Consider the following 23061-nt stretch of genomic DNA (forward strand, 5'->3'; position numbering starts at 1 on the left):
GTGCTTATCTCATTGAGGGATAAAACCTGTGCTGTGTGGTTGAAGGAGACTGTGCTACTGTAGGGATAGCTTTTTGAGATTACTTTACCAGTGCTTGAAACTCACACTAGCCCTGCACGATTGGGTTTCAGAACTAAATTAGGTATGTTACTTTAATTATCAGGAGCCAGGAGTTTGATGTTAAATTGTTCTGTCCATAGCAATAACAGCTTTGATTAGCAAATCTATTCATGCTGTGTTTATGCAATCAGTTTAAAGCAGCTTTTCAGACTCCTGACACCTGGGCTACATTCAGTAGGCAGAGCGCTCTGCCGTGGCGCTACGTATTCAAACACATGCAAGAGTCCCGTATGGATTGAAAACTACATTGAGAGCATTGTTCCTCAGTAGTGTGATTGTTGCATATTGCATGTTTACACTTGCAATTAAGATGTTTCTATTATAGGTAAGTATTGTTGTATAGCAAAATAAAATTAAAAAATAGAACAATTTCATTTTTTCAACAATTATTCAACCCAGTAACATTTTATACAGCAAGTAAAATAAAAACTTTGAAAAGAAATGATTTCTTCAGTGATTCTTTGAATACATCTGTGAATGACTTAAGCAGTTTCTTTGTTTTGCAACCCCAGGTGCAACCTTGTGCATTTCCATAAGCTCCTGCAACTGCCTTTTCTGTTCCTCTTCAAAGTCTTACAATTGAAATACTACTGTTTGTTTTTTCTCTCCAATATGATTTAAGTCTTGTAGTACATGTATAATTTTGTTTATAATGTGCTCTTGGTTAGATCGAAATGTAACTATGCAAAAGTGCCTAATAGTACTTCTCTTAGAACAAAACTATAATAATAATAAAAAATGCAGCGTTACAATAGTTCACCTTTAACACAGCGGTATTCGTCCATTATTTTTCTTTTTAAATGCAGTTAATAAAATATTCCTCAAGGCCAACTACACAAACAGTAACAATCTGAGCTTTTTTACGCTGTTAATTTAAATAAACTATCAGATATTTTTTTCTTTTTACGAAAAAGAATGCATACAGATATGTTGGTTTAAAAAGTCCAACATGTGGGGGAATTACACCACAGCCTCCACACTGGTATTGTACCTCCGCCATTTTGAAACGCCCACCGAATAAGCTCGTCAGAATGTTAGCTAACGATACGAAGGGCTCGTCGTGCAGCTCATTCAATAGAAAGCGCCATGTAACGCTCTGGAGCCCACTGCCTATTGAACCTGGTCATTTTAATAATGTATCTAAACAAGGGGACTTCTGAAAGCCAGGAGTGGATGCAGGGATAGTTCAAGTTTGAAGCCCCAAAAATCTGTCATATAATATTATAATATATAATATAATATAATATATATATATATATATATATATATACACACACACACACGCACGCACGCACGCGCGCGCGCACACGCACACACACAGAGTAGGTGTTTCATTGATTTTTGTCGGCATGGCTGCAGATTGTACATGGTGAGGAATGGTGTGTAAATCAATTTTAAATGTACAGATACAGAAGATACAGGCCCAGGCAAGCTGTGAGGAAAGCAGGTTAAAACAATAATGAAATGATGATCCTTCCCTCTACCTTTCTCTTTGTTCCACTTGTCTTTACTGAAGTTGTAACTGGTACAATTTTGTTGGAAAGTAAAATGTTATGGTACTTGGCATACAATTTTATGCATGTCAAAAATGGTTTTGTTTGTATAAAACAAATCCGTTTCTTGTCTGCAAATGGCTTTACCCCATGTTATTTAAAAGCAAGTTTTGTTTTTTAAATCCCTTCATTAACAATTGGCCTTATCGCTAAGTAACAGATTGTGAACATGATGACTCAGGAAGGCTTCTTATCCCTGGCTGGGTTCATACCCCTGTGACTGTACATGTATACTAATGTCATCCATAGCTTCTGTATAAAACACTCTAGTGGTAAACTGAGAAATACCAAAAGAAACTGTAAAATTCAATGACAGACATCCAAGACGTCTTCAGTGTTTTCTATTGAAAACATTTGTCATTGAATTTTACAGTTTTTCTTGTAGTATTTCTAGATTAGGGGTGTTATTAGTTTAAACATTTAGATGTTATCCAAGTGTAAAATGTTTGACCGTTGCCAAAAGTATGCAGGCCAAATATATGTTAGCCTAAATTCAGTACACATACAAAACAGATTTAGGAATGCCATTGCCGTCAAGGGAACACAGCGATTACATCGCTTCATCACAATTTCTCAGTCTGGTGAAAGTCTTGAAATGAGTCAGCTTCAGTGTCGAAGCTGGTGCTCAGGAACAGGAGAATGCAGTTCATGACTTTAAAGTAGGGTCATTCATATCCTGTGGACATGACACTCATTTCTGGTTTGTACTGATTGAGAAGAAGTCAGATGAATTTGCTGATTACCTCATCAGATTTATGCACCCAAGTGAAATATCAAGCCAGTATCACTGGCCAGAGCATGATGCATACTGGGCAATTTTGAGATTTTTAGGGTCAATGCTAAAGACATTAAAAGTGAATGGCCATCAACATTTAATTTATAAAGCAATTTCTAACAAAATGACACCAAAATCATATCTATATCTCAAATGGATCCTGAGATATAGCAATTTGACTGTCAATGGAGCTGCTCAAAACCTAAAACTTTTCCAATAAAAACACCATACATGTAGGTACAGTAACAAGTTTGATTAAAATATGAGATGAAGATGTCCAGATTTGTCATGGAAATACCTGTTGTAGTGGTGCATAAACTGAGCTTGCTCTAAAAGTTTAGAATTAAAATCTCACATCAACTGACATTTCCTGAATTCTGCTAAATTCACTCTTTAGGTGTGTGTGGCAAAGTGGTAATTAGTGCGCAGGTGTAGAGCAGGTGAAGTGCAGGTGCAGTAATCCAATGAAACAAACAGACAACAAAGTACGGGTGAAATGGTTTGTTTATTTATGACCAACCAGTAAATAATATGGCGCTTGCAATACACAGCAATGTGTATTGCACAGTAATAATAAAGGGTTGCAGTCCCGAAAATAATAAGCACAGTACCAAACACAATTATGTACAAAACGATCACAAGTCCAAAGTTAGTGCTGTAGTGCTTGTGGTGAGGTACAGTTTATTACGTGCAGTAATGGTGAATGCGTAGTGCAGTGTTGTCAGGGTTTAGTGCTGGCCATGTGGGCAACGGCTCCGGATCGTGTTGGCCGTCTAGTCTGGTGAACAATCACAGAGTTTTCAGACAGACAAAACACTCACGTTTCTCTGTAACAACAATACAGGTCCTTCCAGTTTCTGCGTAACCATAGCAAGGAACAGATCCCATCACTACGTCCCCTTTATGTATCGTCAACCGTGACCCCTTGGTTAACGAGCGCTCACGCTCCCCCAATCCGTGGATGCCACACCGTTAACCTTCCGGGTCAATGATTTAGTGTACCGTAGCTCCGCCCCCTTTCTAGATGGCCGACTTCCGCCTAACCCTGGGAATGAACTGTCGGGCCATCCAGTCCAGGGTACTCTCTTCCCTTTAGACAGCCCCCTCTTAGGTCGGGAGGGATATCTAACACCACGAATCATTCTTTCTCTGTCACAGTGTGCTTTAGGAAATGTGCATGCTCAAAGTCTACTGTAAAGGTCTGCAAATAAGTACATGAATTTACAAATGATCTGAAACTTTTTTGATATCTTGCAAAAATGTATACAGGTTCCTGTAGTTGTTTAGCCTATTATACCTGCCTGCTCCAATACAATCTACTGTAGCTGTGGCTTATCCTGGTGGGGTGCAAGTTTAAATCATCCCCTTGGTGCTTAATGGTGGGAAAATACTGACAGAAAGGGGGGTTGGTGGTATAGCTAGTCATTATCTTTGCAAAGATTGAAACATTGGTACATAATTGTTATAAGGCATTCCTTTGCAAAATCCCAAATGACCTTAATAACTTGTTATTAACCTATAGTAGTACTTATAATCTTAGATCTCAGACTGTTCTAAGTTTCACAGTTCCTAAAGTTTGTACGCAATTGGAAAAAAGGCATTCAGTTGTCTTGCTCCTGGTCTTGGAATAAACCTCAGGAGGAAGTGAAACTCAGCATTTTGATATCTCTAAAGGAGTTTAAAGAAAACACTGGCATCTACTGTATGTAGTTGAGAAATGTTTTGTTTTGGTCGATGCTGCTTTGTTTTTTGGAATGTGTTTAACTTGTTTTTATTGGTTTTGTCCATTTTTAATTTGTGTGTTTTGTTGTATTATATGCCACATTCTTGACCAGGTCTCCCTTGGAAAAAAGACATTTTAATCTCAATGGGACTTTCCTGGTTAAATAAAAAATAAAGTGACCAGAGCATAATAAATGTAACTGTTCTGTTTAATAATAAAAGCAAACAAATAACTTACTGAATGACTTTAGTGTCTGGTATCCAGAGTGTACCGCAACAATACGCTAATGTCACAATATGATGCTTTGTATGATGTGTAGTTAAATCAAGTGATTATTCTGTATGGTCTGTTGGTGGCTAGGAGTCAAATATCTGATGTAGATTACTAGAAATCAAAGTCTTATTCTGTTGTCCTTGTAAAAGCAAAACTTGTAACCTAGCATGCTTGTAAAGATTGATGTGGACTAGGGAGTTAGCATGTGTATTAGTTTTATATCTGGTTTTAATGATTTATTATTTTTAACAACTTTTAAAGGAGTGCTATATAACCAAAACATTTTCCATACATACCAAAACAGCCAGCCTAGAAAAAAATGGAACAGAGCTGTGTCAAGATATATTTTCAAAAAGGGCAAAGTTGCAAAATGAAAGTTAGACAAGACACAATTGGGGCTACCTTGGTCTTCCAGTTTCAGTCACAAACCCTAACTCGGCAGCTGGGGAAACCAGTGTGGGAGCACATCTACACTCAAAAATGGGACACCAATTTACCTCCAATGGACAGGAGAAATGGATACTTCCTGTATGGAAATGGAATGTCCCATAAATCAGACATCTTAGGCAATATTCTATCATTTGCAGATCAGGATGTTGTCGGTTTAATCTGGCACCACACGTGAACATGAGATGAAGTTGTTCCTCTTTGTGCTGAAAAGCATTTCACACCTGAAAGACGATGCCTGACTTATGGGTCACCGTGTATATAGAAGTGTAATCTCCCCGTTGCAAGTCAGTTTCAGTTACCACAGTATATGCACAACAGCAAATCTGACAGACTTCAAAAGTTGTTTTATAGTTGGCGTTCAAATTACTGATGTTTTATGAGGAACAGTCTGAAGAAGTGCTCCGGACCATTGAGGAATGGCCATGTAATCATCCAGACCAATATTTAAATGCTTTACAGACACATCTGTGCTTATTGACTGCATTATGGCAGGTGTTTTTTTTTGACAGCCTTGTAAAACTAAATCTAGTTTATCCTTTTAAAGCACCTGTCTCTCCTGAACAGCCCTGGCGTGCGGTGCGGGAGTGGGTTTGGGTTCTGATAACTCTTTCCTGAACAGCCCTGGCGTGTGGTGCGGGAGTGGGTTTGGGTTCTGATAACTCTTTCCTGGACAGCCCTGGCGTGCATTGCGGAAGTGGGTTTGGGTTGTGTTCTGATCACTCTTTCCTGGACATCCCTGGCGTGCAGTGCAGCGTGGGTTTGGGTTGTGTTCTGATCACTCTTTCCTGGACAGCCCTGGCGTGCAGTGCGGGGGAGTGGGTTTGGGTTGTGTTCTGATCTGTTTCTCTGTCCCTTGTCTCTGCAGGAGGGCCCACACAGTGACAGTGCTGTTCATTCTGACGTGTGCGCTGGGGTATGTAACACTGTTGGAAGAAACGCCTCAGGACACTGCCTACAACACCAAGAGGTAAGGAAACCTGTGAAAACCTCTGGCAAGTCTTCATTTGTTTTGGTGCTGAGCGTTTCCATACTGGCACTGTGCCTGTAGGTCTGCCAGCCAGTCAGGTAAATTGTTAGAATTGTCTAGAATGCCTCTTGTGTACTGAGACATGTACTGTGCAAGTTCTGTGGCAGCTTATTAAAATATGCCTGCACTTGTTTGGCGTGAAACTATTGATTATTTTCCTTGAATTGATATTAGACTGCAGAGATTACCCCCCCATGCTGTTTAAAAGCTGACACCTGCTATTAAATTGCGTAACTCCTTTATCTTTCCCTGTTTGTTGTTATTGCACTGCATTCATGTGAGTTGTGAAATGCTAATGTAACACAGGCAATCTTCGAGGCTATTTTATCAAAGCTAATATGAACGGCTTCACAAAACAACAGCATCAAAAGCAGACTGACTTGCTTCTTTTATTTTGATTTTTGTGTACCTGTTTTGTCAATTGTAGTAAATATTTTGTAGTGAATTGTACTTTTCTAATAAATAATGATACATTATTTAGAATGTAAAAAATCTACATGTAGATTTTTTACAGTATGGAAACGCTCAGCACCAAAACAAATGTATTATAAAACAGATTGTTGTAATGCTGCATGCTGATTGGCCAATCGGTGGTTCTAAGCCGTGATATAACCCCTGGTATAGTAACTTTTGGGTAAATCACTAGACCCGTGGCACGATTGTATCACTGCGCCTATTGAAATAACAGTAAAAATAAATAAATGGGTAGAAATAGAAGCTGCATCGGCTCATTTTTGCAAGTCTCCCGAAAGCAAAGCAAAGAAAAAGTTAAACCCTCACGCTGAGGTACAGAACTCTAACATTGATGTGCTAGAAAAAAACTAGAAGTGAAATGAATATCACCAAACAAACCAGTTGGGCTGTTAAATGCTTTAATGACTGGCTGTCTAAAAAAAAAAAAAGACATTTAATTCACACAACTAACAAAAGAAGAGCTAAATAATATCCTGAAACTGTAAAGGCGAGCAATACGGAATCAGCAGCTATGTTGGGCTCCGTGGTGGATTGAACAGACATTTAAATGACGCCCCGTTAAGTTTATCCTGGTGTCTAGTGAGCGACACAGAATTCACAAGTTCAAACACCGTGTTTGTGAGTATAATTAAAAAACTTAGACGAGAAGGCGGGGATAAAACACAACATCATGCTGCAATAACTGAAAGAAATTTTCAAATAATCAAACTTTCTGAAGCCCTGAACCCTGACACAGCTGCTGGTCTTGTGAGTAAAGTTTGGTTAGACGTCCATTTACATTTTGGATGCAGGGGAAAAGAAGGAAACGGACAACTATTAGCAAATTATTTTCTTTTGTTATAAAAACAGATGAAAACGTAGTTAAGTATGCCACCATGACCTATAATGAAAGTACAAAAAATCAAAAAAATCGCAACGAATGGAGCAAAGAATGTCATCGCGGATTCATGTTTGAAGAGCCCGGGAATTGCCTGTGTCCAGTAGCATTATTAGAGAAGTACTTCCAGCAAATCCGCCTGCCTCTTATCTTCACCCTAACAAAGGAAACAAAACACGTTTAATTATCACAGTGTATGGTATAGGCTAGAGCCAATGGGAATGAATTACCTAGCAACAGTGTTGCCTAGAATATGCAGAAAGGCAGGCACTACACAAATATACACCATCATTGCATCCGCAGTACCTTAATACAGAAACTATCCAACGCTCGATTGCAAGCGAGAGAAATTATGTCCGTCAGGGGTCACAGATCGGAGAGCTCCCTGCAGAACTATTGGGAACAGTTGCTAGAAAATTGAAAGCGCTGGAGCAACATTTTGACCTGATGATCTGATGAAAGCAAACCCCCTTCCTGCACTTCAATGCCCCCTTCTGCAACAATTGACAGTCACTTTAAGAACTGTAAAGTTAACGGCAACATTTAGATTAATGTCTATGAACACAAAATTGCAACTCAAATAAAGAAAAATCTTACCTGAGTATCAGTAGTTCATAGGAACTATTTTCTGTTGCGGAAGGTAATGGCTGCAGGTACCAGAATACATGATTCTAGTTTCTTGAAGTCTGCCTTTGTTATCTGTGTTTCTATAGCTGGCAGGGTTGCTGTAATCAATTTTCATATAACTACAGTGATTACACCAAACAAAGCTTAGTCAGTCAAACCTGCCTTTCGGGGAGTTTTCCGAATGTTAAAGCTATCTGTTTTCAAGGTGTGTGGAGGGGTAAAGAGGACTTCATTTTGAAAATGGTGCCAGTGACACCGTGGGAGGATGAAGCAGCACAAACATGTACAGTATCACATAAAGGGAACGTTCATGTACTGTAGTGAACCGTTCAACCCCTGTTGCTAGGTTTCACTCCTCAAGTGGTTGGGCCTTTCTGACATCGGCTTATTCAAATAAAGATCCAAATTCTGAACACGTTTTCACACAAATGCTTATTTTCTCTATGCTCTATTCTGTCTGTGAGCTTCTTCAGAGAAGTGAAGTGACAGATGCTCTCTTGAAAATATTTCCTAAAAAACACAAGCATTAGTTAACACAATAATTCCCTAAATCTTACCTGTGGTGCACTTACATTCGTTATATAGGTCTCAAATGTCCAGTTTAAAAAAAAAAATAAAAAATGTTCTAGTAACATACATTTTTATTTTACATCTGCTACTACACTTGGTTAAAGAAATATCTGTTTGCAAGCCATCCTTTCAGATAGTATTGTGCCCGACCCTTCAATGGATTCTTTGCTGTTGTTAACCAATCAATTGCTCCCCCTATTGACTGACATGCTTTCAGCTAGTAACTTCACCCAGAAGACACTGCTGAGGTGAAATAATAAAATGATGGCGGTTCTAGGTAGAAGTGCCTAAATTGTTATTTTTGCATATCTGCCACTCAAACGCTGTCAGGATATCTAATACATATATTTAGGAAATAAAAAAGATACCTGAATCTCGCCCTCACAATGGTGGTGGAGGGGGGGGGTTTCGACTTTTACTCCAGCAAATACGTTACTTGTTGGAGGGTAGATTACTGATATTCCGGTTAACCCAGACTATAAGGTCACCATTCTGTAGTGAGTCTGATATTATGTGTATATATTTAATGTAAATGCCCTTCTGTAATACCAGCTGTTAAAGACTTGATTTTCATACATCGATAATCTTACATCGATTTCAAAACTGCTGCATTCACGATTCACACACACTGTCCTCAAAGGGGATAACGTGATCATGCCCTGTTCCGCCCACTCTATAGCAAATTTTGTTATGGATGTTTGCTTTTTACTGCCATCAGTAGCTCCATCCACGGTAATTTCTGAATGTTTTAACACTGAACTTTGTTTTTGTGGAACAGCAGTTTTGTTTGGCATAATTTACATATTACATTTCTCGTCCGGTTCCTCAAAATACTTGCAAACATTGCTTTGCCTCGTTCCTTTGTTTAGAGATGCCATTTCATTAAAAAATATAACAAACGTTAGAAAAACGTGTGTCATTCACTCTGTTACCACATGGAGTGGATACCATGCCTCACCTATTACAGCATGAACACAGAGTGTGCCACTGAAGCGCCAGATGGACTGAGTGTAACACCCTCCCCAGTGTCAATGTTTCTGTTGCACCAATTAGAAAAACTACTTGGAGGCAATTGCCAAACCCCTTCCTTTTTATAATATCCGCCTTACTCTTGCACCAACGTAGTTGCATACGTGACGGACTACTGTATATGATGATAAATTACTTAAATGAATACATTAAATATGTGTTTGGTGAAATTTGTCACATGACTGGTTATATGTCTAGCATATTATTAAACGTTTGACCACTTCTTTGGCGATTTTTTTAAACTTTAAAATTCCCATCCCAAGTAGGTAGGATATATATATTTTTTTTTCTGCTCAAGAAAGTGTAGGGTTTGGTGGCATAATCTTGTAATAATCGCACTGCACCTGAAAAGTTAAAATCTTTTTTTTTTTTTTTTTTAATTGAGAGTAGATCGGATACTGTAATAGCCAGATACAATCCAAAACATCTATATCAGTGGGGTTATAGCATTTAGTCCGACCCCTGCAATCTGTAGAATTACTGCACCCTATTGTTTGTTCTTTCTTTGGCAGCTTTGTAACTGCTGCTTGTAATCCTTTGTCTGGTTGAACAGAAAACCCCATTGTGTTCTCTTCAATCATTGCTGTAACTGTTTGTGTCAGATAACAACCCAGCTATCAATGTTAAAGGAAGTCATTGCAATTTGCTTCCTCAAGAGCGTGCTCTTAAGAGTTTGTGTCCTTTGAGAGAAGCATCATTTTTATGGGGCTCTATTTTCAAACTTAATAAAATAAGGTTTGATATCTATCAATCTGCTAACAAAAAAAAGAATATCAACTGCCGTGCACTTCTATATAGGTCTCAAATGAAATATAGCAAATCTGTATTTTCCCTTTTAAAGCACGGTATCTGGCACTATACTAGGTTAAAAAACAGTTTGCATGCCTTGCATGCAGGTATTCTGCATGTCCTAGGCCACTAAAACCGTTAACGTCGTCTTTCCTTTCGCTAACCCAGGAGTTCCCAAATTTGCAGGCCGCAAAATTGTTTCATGAGGGCCGTAGCACATACAAAAATTCTCTCTCCCAAATGACCCTGACAAAGCAATGTTCCCCAAACCAGAGGATCAATTCATTTCCAGGAATGCTGCTGTTCGGTGCTTGGAGTTATTTAGTCAGCTTGTGCCCATGCTACCTGTACTGTGTACAATTATACAACAAAAGAGGGTGATTGTAAGGAGAACAAAATAGGCAACTTGAATGAACATAACTATAACATCATTTTTTAAATTAAAATAAATAAATAAATGCCGGATTTATGGTTTCGGTAAGTTCTTGATCCATTTTCTTTGCCTACATAAACAAAAATGTTCTGTTTTTTTTGGTTTTTTTTGCAATTAAAAGAGAACAGCAAAAACAAGCTTCTGTGGCCTCGGGATTTGCACAGTACACGTTCTTGTCAGCCTATTCACAATTATTATATGACAAGCATGTCATTTTCTTTCTGTTGGAGAAAGGTCTTTTATTTCTGTTTGTTCATGAAGGTGATCTCGTAGTAGTGAGTAGTTGTTTCTTGATGTGACCTAGATGCAAAGAAATGCACAGAGTCCTTTTCTTAAGATATTAGTTCAGTTTATTTAATGTATGCAGGGAATCGTTTTCCCATTACAGAGCAAGCTGATTAAAAAATGCATACAGAAACACGCTCTTTAATACCTATGTGCACCTTGGTTTTTCCCTCCCCCGTTCCTTTTGTAGGTCCAATCACCACAGGACAACACCCTGTGGGCTACACCTGTGGAGGGTCTCATGCAGAGAAAATGACATGCCTTGAACTAAAGTGATCTAAAGCTTGCTATTGCAGAAAGCAAACCAGTTCTGGCTTGATTGTGTTTTGTACTTGTTCTTTCGTGTTCTCACACTATACCTCAACTGTGGTATCTTGGTGTGTTCCTTTGCTCTTTTGTGTTCTCAAACTGTGTAAACTATGCTATTTTGGGTGTATCGGGCCCTCCAGCACTGGGCGAATGTAGTTTATTCTGCTGATAAACTGCCGCTGTTGTTTTATGCACAGATTTCTGCTGTCAGCACTGCAATCTTGCACCTATCAGTTTCTTATACCTTCTCTGCCACTTTTTCTGTAAAACTAACAGAGTGTACAAAACTGTAAATGCTTGCATCTTGTATTGCGTTCATTCTTCATTTTCCATGTTCTCCAACAGTTCATATTAATAATTGCATCCTTTGGGATTATAGGAGCTGTCATACAAGTGAAAGGTGTTGACCTTTCAATAAAGTGCCTCACTTATTTTGTGATTCCCTCCACAAAATCTAACAGAAGAAATGTATTTCCGCAATGGCCTATCAGAAACGTTAGTAAGTCTGCCTCTATCCCGTATTCATTGATATTAACTGTTCTGAACAGCATCGAGAAGATGCTGCACTAACTGAGATTATGGTATAAATCCTATAAGCCTTTAATTTTGTGGTGTCTTTATTTTTTAGAGGGATTGTTGCCAGCATCTTGGTGTTCTTGTGCTTTGGAGTAACGCAGGCTAAAGACGGACCTTTCTCAAGGCCCCATCCAGGTAATAATAATCTTTGTTATTATTAATTATAATAATAATAATAATAATGATAATAATAATGCATTTACTGTTATGGTGATGCATATTCACAGCCACAAAACTATATTGGATGTAAGTGGTAGTGTGCCAAGTAACAAGTAAAAACAAGTATTGTTCCAGTTCAAATTATTATTCATACTTGTTTTTAAGGCAATAACACACTTATTAAAAAATGATCAAAACCACTATCTGAGAACATAAAATAACTGTCTGGCCACTTTCTGATTTGATGGAACTGCTGTGTGAATGCAAGTCACAGTGACCTACTTTTTCATGGTACTGACCCCTGCAGTGTGTTTTGTGTCCTTGAAGGGGGAAGTAATAAAATGCCTTAATACAGTTTCCGAGCTGTTCTTCTGTCCTGTTGCAAATAGACAGTTCTGCTCAGTTCTGTCTACATTTCTCCAGATAGTTAAGGGATTTTCATGTGTGTAGATTAAGCATGTGAGCAAACTCATTTCCAGTATGTGCAACCAATAACAGGTCTGCATTGGTGGTGATCACACACCGTATGGACATATGTAGGATGGAAAATGGGATCCCCTTTCCTAGCAGAGACTGTACTGTACTGTACTGTACTGTAGGATATTTGTGATTTACCAGCTAGACACCTCACCTGGTGCACATTTTATATTTAAGTGACCCTAGAGGGGTGTTCAGCATTATTTCAATTCAGGATGTTATGGTTTTTAACACTTGAATATACAGTACACATCTCCTGAATATCACTACATTGTTTGGAGCAGTGGTTTTAGTTTTTATAGGGTATGTTATTTTGCTGACCAGGCCACATCATGGCTGTTGAAATTCACCTGTATGTAAATCTGGTCCTGTATGTAAATCCAAACTTCATGTGTGGTTTTTGGAATGACAATTTTAGAAACACATTTGCATTTGTCATTACAAAAATCAAATTTTAATTAGAAAAATCAATTTGGTGCTGAAGAAATGTGCCGGACTGATAAAGCAGTAATGGAACAGATGTCCCCGGGCTCTCTGCGCAGCAGATTTAAAATGAAATTCCCAGAATGCCCTTTTTAATATGTCAGCGCTGCTCAAGAAGAGTGGCTCTTTTGTGAGGGGAGGGTAGGCCTAAATCTGTTGGTGCTTCAGTACTGGAATTTATCAGGAGATTTAGTTAGTGTAAAGATTATTAGATTCATCAGTCCCACACATTTACTTTAATCAAATACAATTTTAATAGAAAATGAGTCATATTTAAATGTACGATTATGCCTTTACTAAATGACTTTGTCCTTGTAATTTGTAACATAATAATTAATATTTAACTGAATATTTTGGGTGTAGACTTCACTTCTTTATCCAATGGGACTTGCAGAATAATTCATTCGCATTCTTCAGCTAATTAAAAGGTAGTGGTGTAGCAATACACTAATTTCACTATACAATGCGTATCGCAATATGCATCACAAAAATAATGAAATGCTCATTTACCATAACGTGTACATACTTCATAATGAAAAATGTCAGATATATGAAGTGTTGGCAATATTATAATACGTACGATTGCCTGGAATTCTTCTATTGGCGTCATGAACAGCAGCACCCTGGCTCCTGCTTGACTGTTCGGACAATCTTGTGGAAAATCTGGCACGTGGTTAACAGAGGCTGTCATTGTGTGTTTACTAAACCAGAATCACCTTTTGATAGATTGACTTGTTTGCATACCTTTTGTACAGTAAAGTACCCACTTTGAGTGTAGTTGGCATTTTGCTGTGAGGAGGAAAAAATAAACCTTGTTATACCTGTGGTACACAGTACTGTCCTTGACCTGTTGGGTCTACCAGCTCACATCATATGGAAATAATATGAATTTACTAAGGAGTAGCTGCCGCAAAATTCCTGAGGCGGTAAAAGGAAGCTCCTGTTTTGCAGTAATTTCTTTTTAATGGTTTGTGCTACTTGAAAATGTAAGATGCCTTTTATGAAACTAGTACTATCCTTAGTGCTGTGCTAGAGTATGCTCAATGTATAAGTTGACCTCATACATAATTTAGACACCCACTTCCCAGTCAGTAACTCTAAATTAACATCAATGTGTATATTGGATTCTGCCGGGTCAACGCCCTGGTTTGAACGATCTGCAGCTTTATAGTTTAATGTTTGTTTTGTGAAAAGATTTGGAATGACAAAACAGTGGACATACTGCAGCAGCTTTGAATTGTATTTCACCAGTCAATAATTATGTTAACTGCATTTCTTGATTTTTATCGTGACTCGGCAGAATCCAGTATATATAAATAATAAAGCCATAAGAGATTTTATTCCCCCATGTTTTAAAGGCTTTTGAATTCCATTATATTCTGGCCAGGACATTTTACTGTGGTGATAGTAAGCGGACAGTGACCATGCTTTATTAAATGTAATCGTCACTTTGTATATAGTTTTCTGATTTCAGTCATTGCATCCTGCTGACGTCTTAGAACTTAGATGTTTAACGCACCCCTGTGGCTTCAACAGAGCTCTCCAACATTTTTTCTTCCTTAGTACAGCTGCTACACAGAGTGTAACCATTAACCCGTCCCCCTCCAACACTCTGTCCCCAATGGATGTAGGAAATGCCCAACCTGGCATTTGCCGCCTAAACAAACCTGCTGCCAATATAAAAATAAAATTAAAGTTACCGCTCTGGCGACCGAAGAATTGAGTGAGTCATGATGTGAATTTCAGTTAGAAAACTGCATTTCCCAGGTACACACTGTGCTGCACACCAAGGATACAAGTGTGCTTAGATAAACAAGGACGATCGCAGAGTGCTGTGATAGACTCAGGATTCTGTGTTCTAGGGGTAGTGAGCTCAGTCAAGTGGTTTCAGTGAGTTGTGCCTGGTGTTAGCAGCTGGAATTTGTTCACTTCTGACTGTGAAATTAAATCTTCAGTGTCGTGGTGGTCACTTGGCCACCAAACTGGGAAGGTATTTCTGCCGCCCTGGGAATGCCACATTTGTTCTATGTGATATTTTTTTTACATCCAAAAGGGGATTTCAGAGGTACAGATTTCCATTACACGAGAGTAGATGTTAAAACTTCATGCTGATTTGAACTCGGCTTTCGCCAAGATAAGCACCAAATAAGACGTAGCTTTATAGTAAACTAATGTGATCCATCTGTGTCTCCATCCATTTGCGCTTCTTTCCATATGATGATGTAGATATCCTTCTGTCTGGTGTTGATGGCTGAAGTGTAATGCTGGCTCCAGGGATCAGCTTATTGCCTCCCTAGCGCATCAGCACACACAACGGCTGCGATGCTGGCTCCGGGGATCAACCACAGTGCGGCCTCCCCAGCGCATCGGCATGACAACCGTCTGGATTGAGCTAAGTAGGGTACATCTCTGGGGTCTTCAAGTGGGCACCTTCCATCCTCGGTGTTTCGTCGACTAGCCCACGACACCTCAAAAGGGCTCGACGGTGATTCTGGCGTCCCAGCATCACCCCCCTCTGTCCCCCACTCAACTCAGCCCAGCTTACTTACCCATACATCAGCGTTTCTTTCTTTCTATTGTGCTTGAGATCCCCAGCCAGAATCTTTCCGTCTCAACCACAGCCAGTTGCTGCTCCTCTCTGCTGCTTCAGATAAGTTCTTCACTGTGCGACGCAACTCTTGGCCACTGAATCCGACGTCTCTGAGAAACCGGGTTGTAGAGGTACAGATTAATGGTTACAGTCTTTTGAAGCCAGAGGGGATCTTTTAAACTAAATGAGTCATCAGGACGTGATGACTGAAACAGAAAACCATATTCACAAAGTGAATCTAAAGGAAGATTACATTTAAGATAACTATTATTGCAAGCTGCTGCTTAGTACTTTGTACCCCATTGTTTGAAACGGAGAGCATGTGTTTCAAGCCTCTCACGTGCCTGTATTTTAATTGTAAGCCTTAACTGGCTCCTGCTCTTGAATACAGCTCAGAGGTATTTGATACACGGACACTCGAAACCTCAGTTCTGTATCTACCCTTTTAAACAACTTGCTTACAAGACTTTGTTAACTTGAGACAGCATGTTCTTAGACTGCTAGCCTTGAAATCTAACCCATACTTGCCTTGACTTGTATCGTATCACAAGCTTTCATTGATGGAAGCCAACATACTTGTTACATATACACTGTGGGATGCAAGGTCATTTTACTCGAATGCAGAATCTCTGGTTTGTCACAAAATTAAGGGATGGTAAACCTGAGTCATTAAGTATTTAACAAAGAAGACCACTTGTGCATTTTGAGCATTTTAAACGTTACATAGTGAGCAGCTTAAGCAAATCGAAACTTCGTCCTGGATATCGGAATCCTGTAAAGATTCTCCTTTTTTCCGTCACTTGTCTGTTACACGAGATCTATTGAGTCGGGACTAATCGTCCTGCCAACACTCTCACACAGGAATCCACAGAGCCAGCAGAGAGGACCGAATCTTAGGATGTTTTTCTAAGGAACTGTGGAGACTTAAGACTGAACTTCAGCGTAGATTAGTCCGAGCCAAGAGATTACGCACTTGGAATAGTTGTGTTTCATACAGTTTATAGTACAAAAGCTGCAGGTTCACTCCCATCTCCAACACACAAAAAGCTGTGCAACAGGCTACTTGTTTCAGATGGAATCAAATGTCATCAGAACACACACAGAGGAAGGCTGGGGCTGGAGCCATTCCAAGCTTCCTTGTATTGCGAGTGCCAAGATCTGTGGTTCAGAAACAGCTGTGTCATTGCTTTTTATTCTGCTCATCAGTGCGGTAGATGAAGCTGTGTGCTGACCCTTGATATTGTGTAACCTACTTAGCAGAGCTTTAAAGTGGTCCCGCTTTTGTAAGGTGGTCTTTTATACCACAGAACCAGTTACAAGGCTCCCATTTCCCCATAATGCCATTTCACCAGCACGTTCATGCTCATTATAAGGCGGAACACATATATCTCGTAACTATGGCTACCGCCTACAGTGTTATAAAGGGGGAGCGCTGTAATAAGGCTTGTCAGTAACATACGTTCCCCAGCTAAATGATACAAATGTGCATTATTGATGTGAAAATTACAGTTATCGTTACTATGCAAAAACAAAGACATTTGGCATAACTGTATCCATGTCTTAAAATGGAGTGACTCTAATGCAACATCTGATTGCAAACTATTACACCACCAATAGAGTTATTATGTTAAACAACAGTCTTTTCATGTAGCTCAAGTCCTTAGTGAGTACAGCTGCCTGCACTACAGTGAGAGATGATATATCTAGTATTCAAGGCAGCTTGTACTTCCTGGTACATTTGCATTGTCAATCGTTCTTGAGTTGCTTCTGCAGGCTCCTAATGTTGTACATAAGCCACTTTTCTTCCTGCTTTTTTACATTGCTGTGCATTTTGTGTGGTGCTGCTTCTTCCTCGTACCGTTTATAAGATTAATTCTAGTTGGTAATGGTGATGGACCCAGAAATATACAAGGTGTTGCCGATTTCATTTTCCGATTCTGCTTCAACAAGGAAGGTCGTTATTTTAAAGGGGTAATATGCAGGGCTTTCTTGTTCCCTGAAAAGCAAAACATCCCTTTTATTTTTTCTGTTGATCTTTTAGTTGGCTTTCATTTCACTTTGAATTAGATGTGTATTCCTCCACCTTACTGTAGATTCACTCCTTGTGCAGCAGTTATTCGGATCTGACACCATTTGAAATGTGCAGCTAAAGGAGTTTCACATTTCAGGTGGGCACCCAGTGCTGCACTGTACGGAGTGAATCTGCAATGTGGAGGACTTCACCAGAGTCAAAGAGAAAATAAAGTCTTGGAGGCTGGTTTAAAGCTTTGGTTAGTTCCCCATTTAAAGTAATATGAGCAGCTCACAAAACATCCTCTAACTGGGGAGTATCTTTAATTGTATGGGTATATTTAAACTGGCAGGAAAAAACAGGCTGACAAAATTAGTTCTTGAAGTGGATGCAGGAAATCCTGTTCTATTACATGTTAACCCTACGTTGTGCCAATGCGCCTGGCTTCTGCTTAGGAAAATGAACAGCCAATAGGAGAGTTATCCTTTAAACCACTGTGCATGATACAGTATGTGTGCCAGATGACCTGTGCATGGACTTCAAGTTATGTAATCACTAGCATTATACTTTAACACAATATACTGTGTATAGAGTATGACATAGGGTGCTGTATGATGCAAGATGCTACACACCCATATTACATTTCCACTTACACCTGAAGAAGAGACTGCCAAGGGCTTGAAAACTAGTGTTTGTATATCATAGCTAATCTAATAAACGGTATCGGCTCTTCAAAAGTATTACCAGGACTGCCTTGATTTAAAAGAAAAAAAAAAAAGAAAGAGACTGATACAAGCCATCTAATGCTAACTATCTGATACAAAGAAACTTCACATGGCTGAATCACATCAATATCAGTGCCTACTCCAGAATATATGTAGTATAAAGTTATCAATATTATCTCTCCAGCAGGGATGGTCTATCATACACACGCACACGATCATGTCAAACTTGCATTTTTTATGTAAATCCAGAGAACAGCTTATGCAATTGTGTTGAAACTTTTTGGGGCTTTTCCACAAGTGTACAAGAAGTCTGAGGGCGAGCTGCTGCCTTCTGGAGGACAAAGGCCAGCCCTGCAGGTGTCCGCTTGAGCTTATCAGGCACCTGGCCAGAAGGGTTGACAGTAGCACGAAGAGGAGCAACAGCCCACCAAACTGACCTTCAGTCCTCTTTACCCTAATAGTAAACTGTTAGGGTCCACTCTAATAATATACTTCCTTCTACCCAGTGAGCCAGTCTTGACCTGTGGAGATCATTTAATACCCTTATTCCGTAGATATTGCTAAGGTGTTGGGTTTTATTATTTGCAGTGCATGTGCTGCTGACTGTATGCACAGCATTTAAGCAGTACGTGTGTACATGGGATGTATATAGTTATTATGATCCTCGGATGAATGTGGGCACTTAATAAAGATAATTTGCACATTCAAAAATATACAGTAATTGTCCTACTTTAGGTGTGATTTTAATGTAATCCAAGTGGACTAAATTATGCTACAGCTTCTTGGAATTTAGAAATAACCTGCCCTGTAGGTCAAACAAACCCTGGAGTTATCATGTTCAAAAGTTTACACTGAATGAGGCTGAAAGCTGTAAGCGATATCAGATCAGCCTTGATCTGGTGTGATGCTGTAGCTGCAGCAAAGTACATTCATAACCTAGTGGCAAACAGGGAAGCATTACATGTGCCATCTGGTTAAGTATCGTTAGTGGTTCTGTGAAAATCATGACTCCAGCACAGTGACTTTGTGACAGACAGGTTTCAAGGAGTGAGGAAGCTTGCACCTTAAGCTTTAAGCAGCAAAACTGGGGATGTAAAAAAAAAAAAATCCTGACAAACTGCAGTATGGAAGAATTTTGTAAAGTGACTGAAATAATGGCAGTGTTTTTAATATTGTTGAGTCCTATATATTGATGTGTTTACGGAATAGCAACTGTAATCTCTTATTGTGTCGGTTTACCTATTCTATTAAATTGCAATGCTGGCTGTCTTCTTAAAATACCATTGTAAATGAATTAGTGCTAATGTAGACTGCAAGTGCATTTGTGATCGCCTTTAGATAATATATACCGGCTCCAGTCAGGCATGAGCTGTGTGGAGCGAGAGCACCTGAACACCCCCTGCCTGCTGCTCAGTCCTGGGCTTCTGCTAAATCTGCTTATGTGTTAGTTTTTTTGATGTTTGTGATTAGAACCACCAGACTTGTCTTGTGACATGAACTGGTTTTGGACCCAGATGGAAGTCATGTGAAGGAGTGAATTTAGCCTGAAATATTAACTCTCTTGTAATTCTATGTCTCTGCAGCTTACTGGAGATTCTGGCTGTGCGTCAGCGTGGTGTATGAGCTCTTCCTCATCTTCATCCTCTTTCAGGTAGGTTATTGCCAGACCAAGAAAAAACTAACAGATTTCTGTCTCGCTTGATATCTCAAATCCTTCTAAGCATACCATTAAAAGTTTCATGTTGCTGCACAGTATAGTAGACACTTTATTAATGCATTTTATTCATCATTACCTATACTTGACGTTCCACAGTAAAGCAGGCGGATTTGTCATCTCAACACTTGTTCTTTATTGTAATACTTATTTTTCCAGGTTATTGGTGAAGTCATGATAAAGTTAACTCTGGTTATTGTCACTATTTATAAACCGTCCCTTTTGAAGTGATATTAAAATGGTTTGACTGACATTTGATCTTTGTTTTAAACATTTACCTAATAGTTTAATACTAAAGAACATTCTCACAAAGCCAACAGAATTGTTTTCTCCACGGTTTACTTCCAGTGTTACAAGAAATTGGTCCCTCACATAATTTTCCTATGAAACATTTGTTCCTGTTAGGACAAGATTTAATCAGAATAATGACATCCCTTTATTATCCAGCAGCATCTTGCAGGCACAACATTTGTTTTTTACATTATAGATAAAACATCATGGGGTCTGTAGCAATAAACTGTGGCGGATCTTAATACCACCGCCACATATAAAGCAATCAATAATAACCCAAGACAAATGAGCTGATAAAACGTCAAACCTTTCATTTAGAATCTCATCCTCCTCTAGTGAGAACAAAGACTTTCTCTGACATTGAAACCCCCCCACCCAGACTGAACCCCTTAGGTATTGTGTGTATGGGATTTATGCCTACAAGTCACGGTCAAAAATTAGATATTTACTAAGGAAGTTGTTTCACCTTAATTGAACTACCACAGGGTTTACTTGCAGAAATGAACTTGATCTATTGCCACGTCTTCCTATGTTTCATTCTTTTTTAATGTGAGCACCATCTTTAAACAACTTCAGTTTTCAGTTTGTTGTATGAGATAAAGTAAATAAAAGATTTGTTTGTTTAAAGATGGCACTCATTAAAAAATGGATGCAAAGTAGGAAAAGTCACCTTAAAAATGTGCAGAATTGCACAAGTGGGTCTACATAACATTCTAATCAAATGGAAAAATAAGACTGTGACAATAGGCACGTTCTGTTCTGCAAAAATACAGTTTGGTACAGTAGTTCCATTAAAGGTGCAACAACTTCCATTGTCAAGATTTATTTTTTGCTGTCACTTGTAGGCAGGATCTTTTAGACCCTTAAAGTCAATACCAGACCAGGCTATGTAATGGCAAGAAGGGTTGAAATAATGTAAGACGACCTCCAGGTATTTCACACATTGGAATATTCTTTCCGTGAGACAAACATGTGATTGAACTCAAGAAAACCCCTGACACTGATATCTGTGCTGTCCCTGCTGAGCACATTATCGCCACAGAGTGCTGTAGTGCCACCAGGCTGTAACTGAAGTGATGGCAGCGTATTGGGTATCTAATTGTGAACGAGACCCAGGTGAGGTGAGACTCTTTGGTTTAGCCTCCACTAGTCTAGAATTCGATTCAAACACAATTAGGTTAAAAATTGAGTTCTCAGACTAGAGATTTCAAGTAGTGTTTACAAGAAAGCTATTACTTTATTGTTGCTGTGTCCTGTGTTCTGTATCGCAGTATTTTGTTTTTCAATATATATTCACACAGCACGGTAAATCAACAGAGGACTTTTTTTTTTCGTTCTTCTAATGTTTATTCAGGAATGTTGGCCAGGAAAAAGATTATTTTCTGTGTGTGCAGTTTATGCTCCCTCCTGCAACAATACTGGTGCTCTCCTTGAAGTGAGTGCTGTATTGTTGGAACAGATAACCAACATTGTTGCAGGAGGGAGCATGATCTGGAGACACAGTAATGTTTTTAAGATACATTCTCTGTGACTGCTGCAGAGTAAACACTGAGGTTCCCCAGGTGATCTACGACCCATGCTCAGAATATAAAGCTGCAATACTGACAACATGGGCTACAGCAAAGGGACAGTAATGTGTTTCCTGTGAACACTGCCGGGTGCTCTGTAACACTTTAAAAATGCATCTTTCTTCCTTATAATACAATCTGCTGTGACATATTGGAAACATCGAAACGGAGTGAAGCAGATCAGTTTTCCGCTTTGAAAAAAAAAAACTAAAGAAAGACTCAATCCTGAAAGCAGCATTTTTGCTCTTCCACATATTGATTAAAATGTGTTGCTTCCAAGCACATCAATTCTGTATCCATTAATCAGTTCTTGTTTATTTAGCACTCTGAAAATTACAACTCTACTTCTGCTGAAGCTTAGAGGCAGCGGACTTTGACCCAGCGGTTCATATTGTGTACACCACCACTGTTGAACTCGGCGCAAATAAACAGCCAACTAAATAAATAAAAGGGTCTCCTAGAAAACGTTAGCCACATTGTGTCCTCATCACCTAAACCTTGTAATTCCATGTCTTGAAAGTGCAGTGCATTTATTTATTTATTTATTTATTTATTTATTTATTTATTTATGAATGTAAATTTTTTTGCAACGTCAACATTGTAAGTGCTATACCTATAACATCAAGACATGACAGTTATTCATATCTTTTCAGTAAATCACACACCATATAAAGAAAACCTTATTACAGAACATGTGTTGTATTTGCTTCATTCCAGATTTACAAGTAGTCAGTCATGAAGGGTACACTGCCTGGCCACATTTTATACCTGTACCGTTTTCCCTGATAAAGCCTTGACACAATGTGACTCCACAATGCGCTGGGACGTATATTAAGGGATGTTCATTTCATGGAATTGGTGCAAAGAGGATCATAATGACCAATAATGCAGGTGGTTCAAGTCAAACGCAGACATACTTAACAGGATTGAGGAAAATGTCTGAAAAAGTCATGCACAATTCTGGCACGGTGGATGGGTGCATTATCATCTTGAAAGTAACCCTTGCCATCAGGATACAAGTGCAGCCTTGTTGGGTGAACTTGATCTGCAACAATGCTCAAGTAAATGACGGCATTGGATCAGCCTACCAGAGTAATCAATGGACCCAGGGTATACCAGGAGAACATGCGCCAAACCAGCCAGGGCAATGCCA

The 23061-nt window shown here is 39.1% G+C and overlaps 1 protein-coding gene across 4 annotated transcripts in view; it reads left to right on the forward strand.

The window, feature by feature from the left end:
* LOC117431967 (phosphatidylserine synthase 2) overlaps positions 1-23061 on the forward strand; it is a 48487-nt gene that overhangs the window by 6337 nt on the left and 19089 nt on the right. For all 4 annotated transcript variants that reach the window (XM_059002050.1, XM_059002049.1, XM_059002047.1 and 1 more), the window contains 3 exons: positions 5760-5861; positions 11943-12025; positions 19919-19986. In XM_059002050.1, the coding sequence (XP_058858033.1) occupies positions 5760-5861; positions 11943-12025; positions 19919-19986 (253 nt within the window). The remainder of the gene's footprint in view (positions 1-5759; positions 5862-11942; positions 12026-19918; positions 19987-23061) is intronic.

Source organism: Acipenser ruthenus, chromosome 27 (genome assembly GCF_902713425.1).
Source record: "Acipenser ruthenus chromosome 27, fAciRut3.2 maternal haplotype, whole genome shotgun sequence".
In the NCBI taxonomy this organism is placed as follows: domain Eukaryota; kingdom Metazoa; phylum Chordata; class Actinopteri; order Acipenseriformes; family Acipenseridae; genus Acipenser; species Acipenser ruthenus.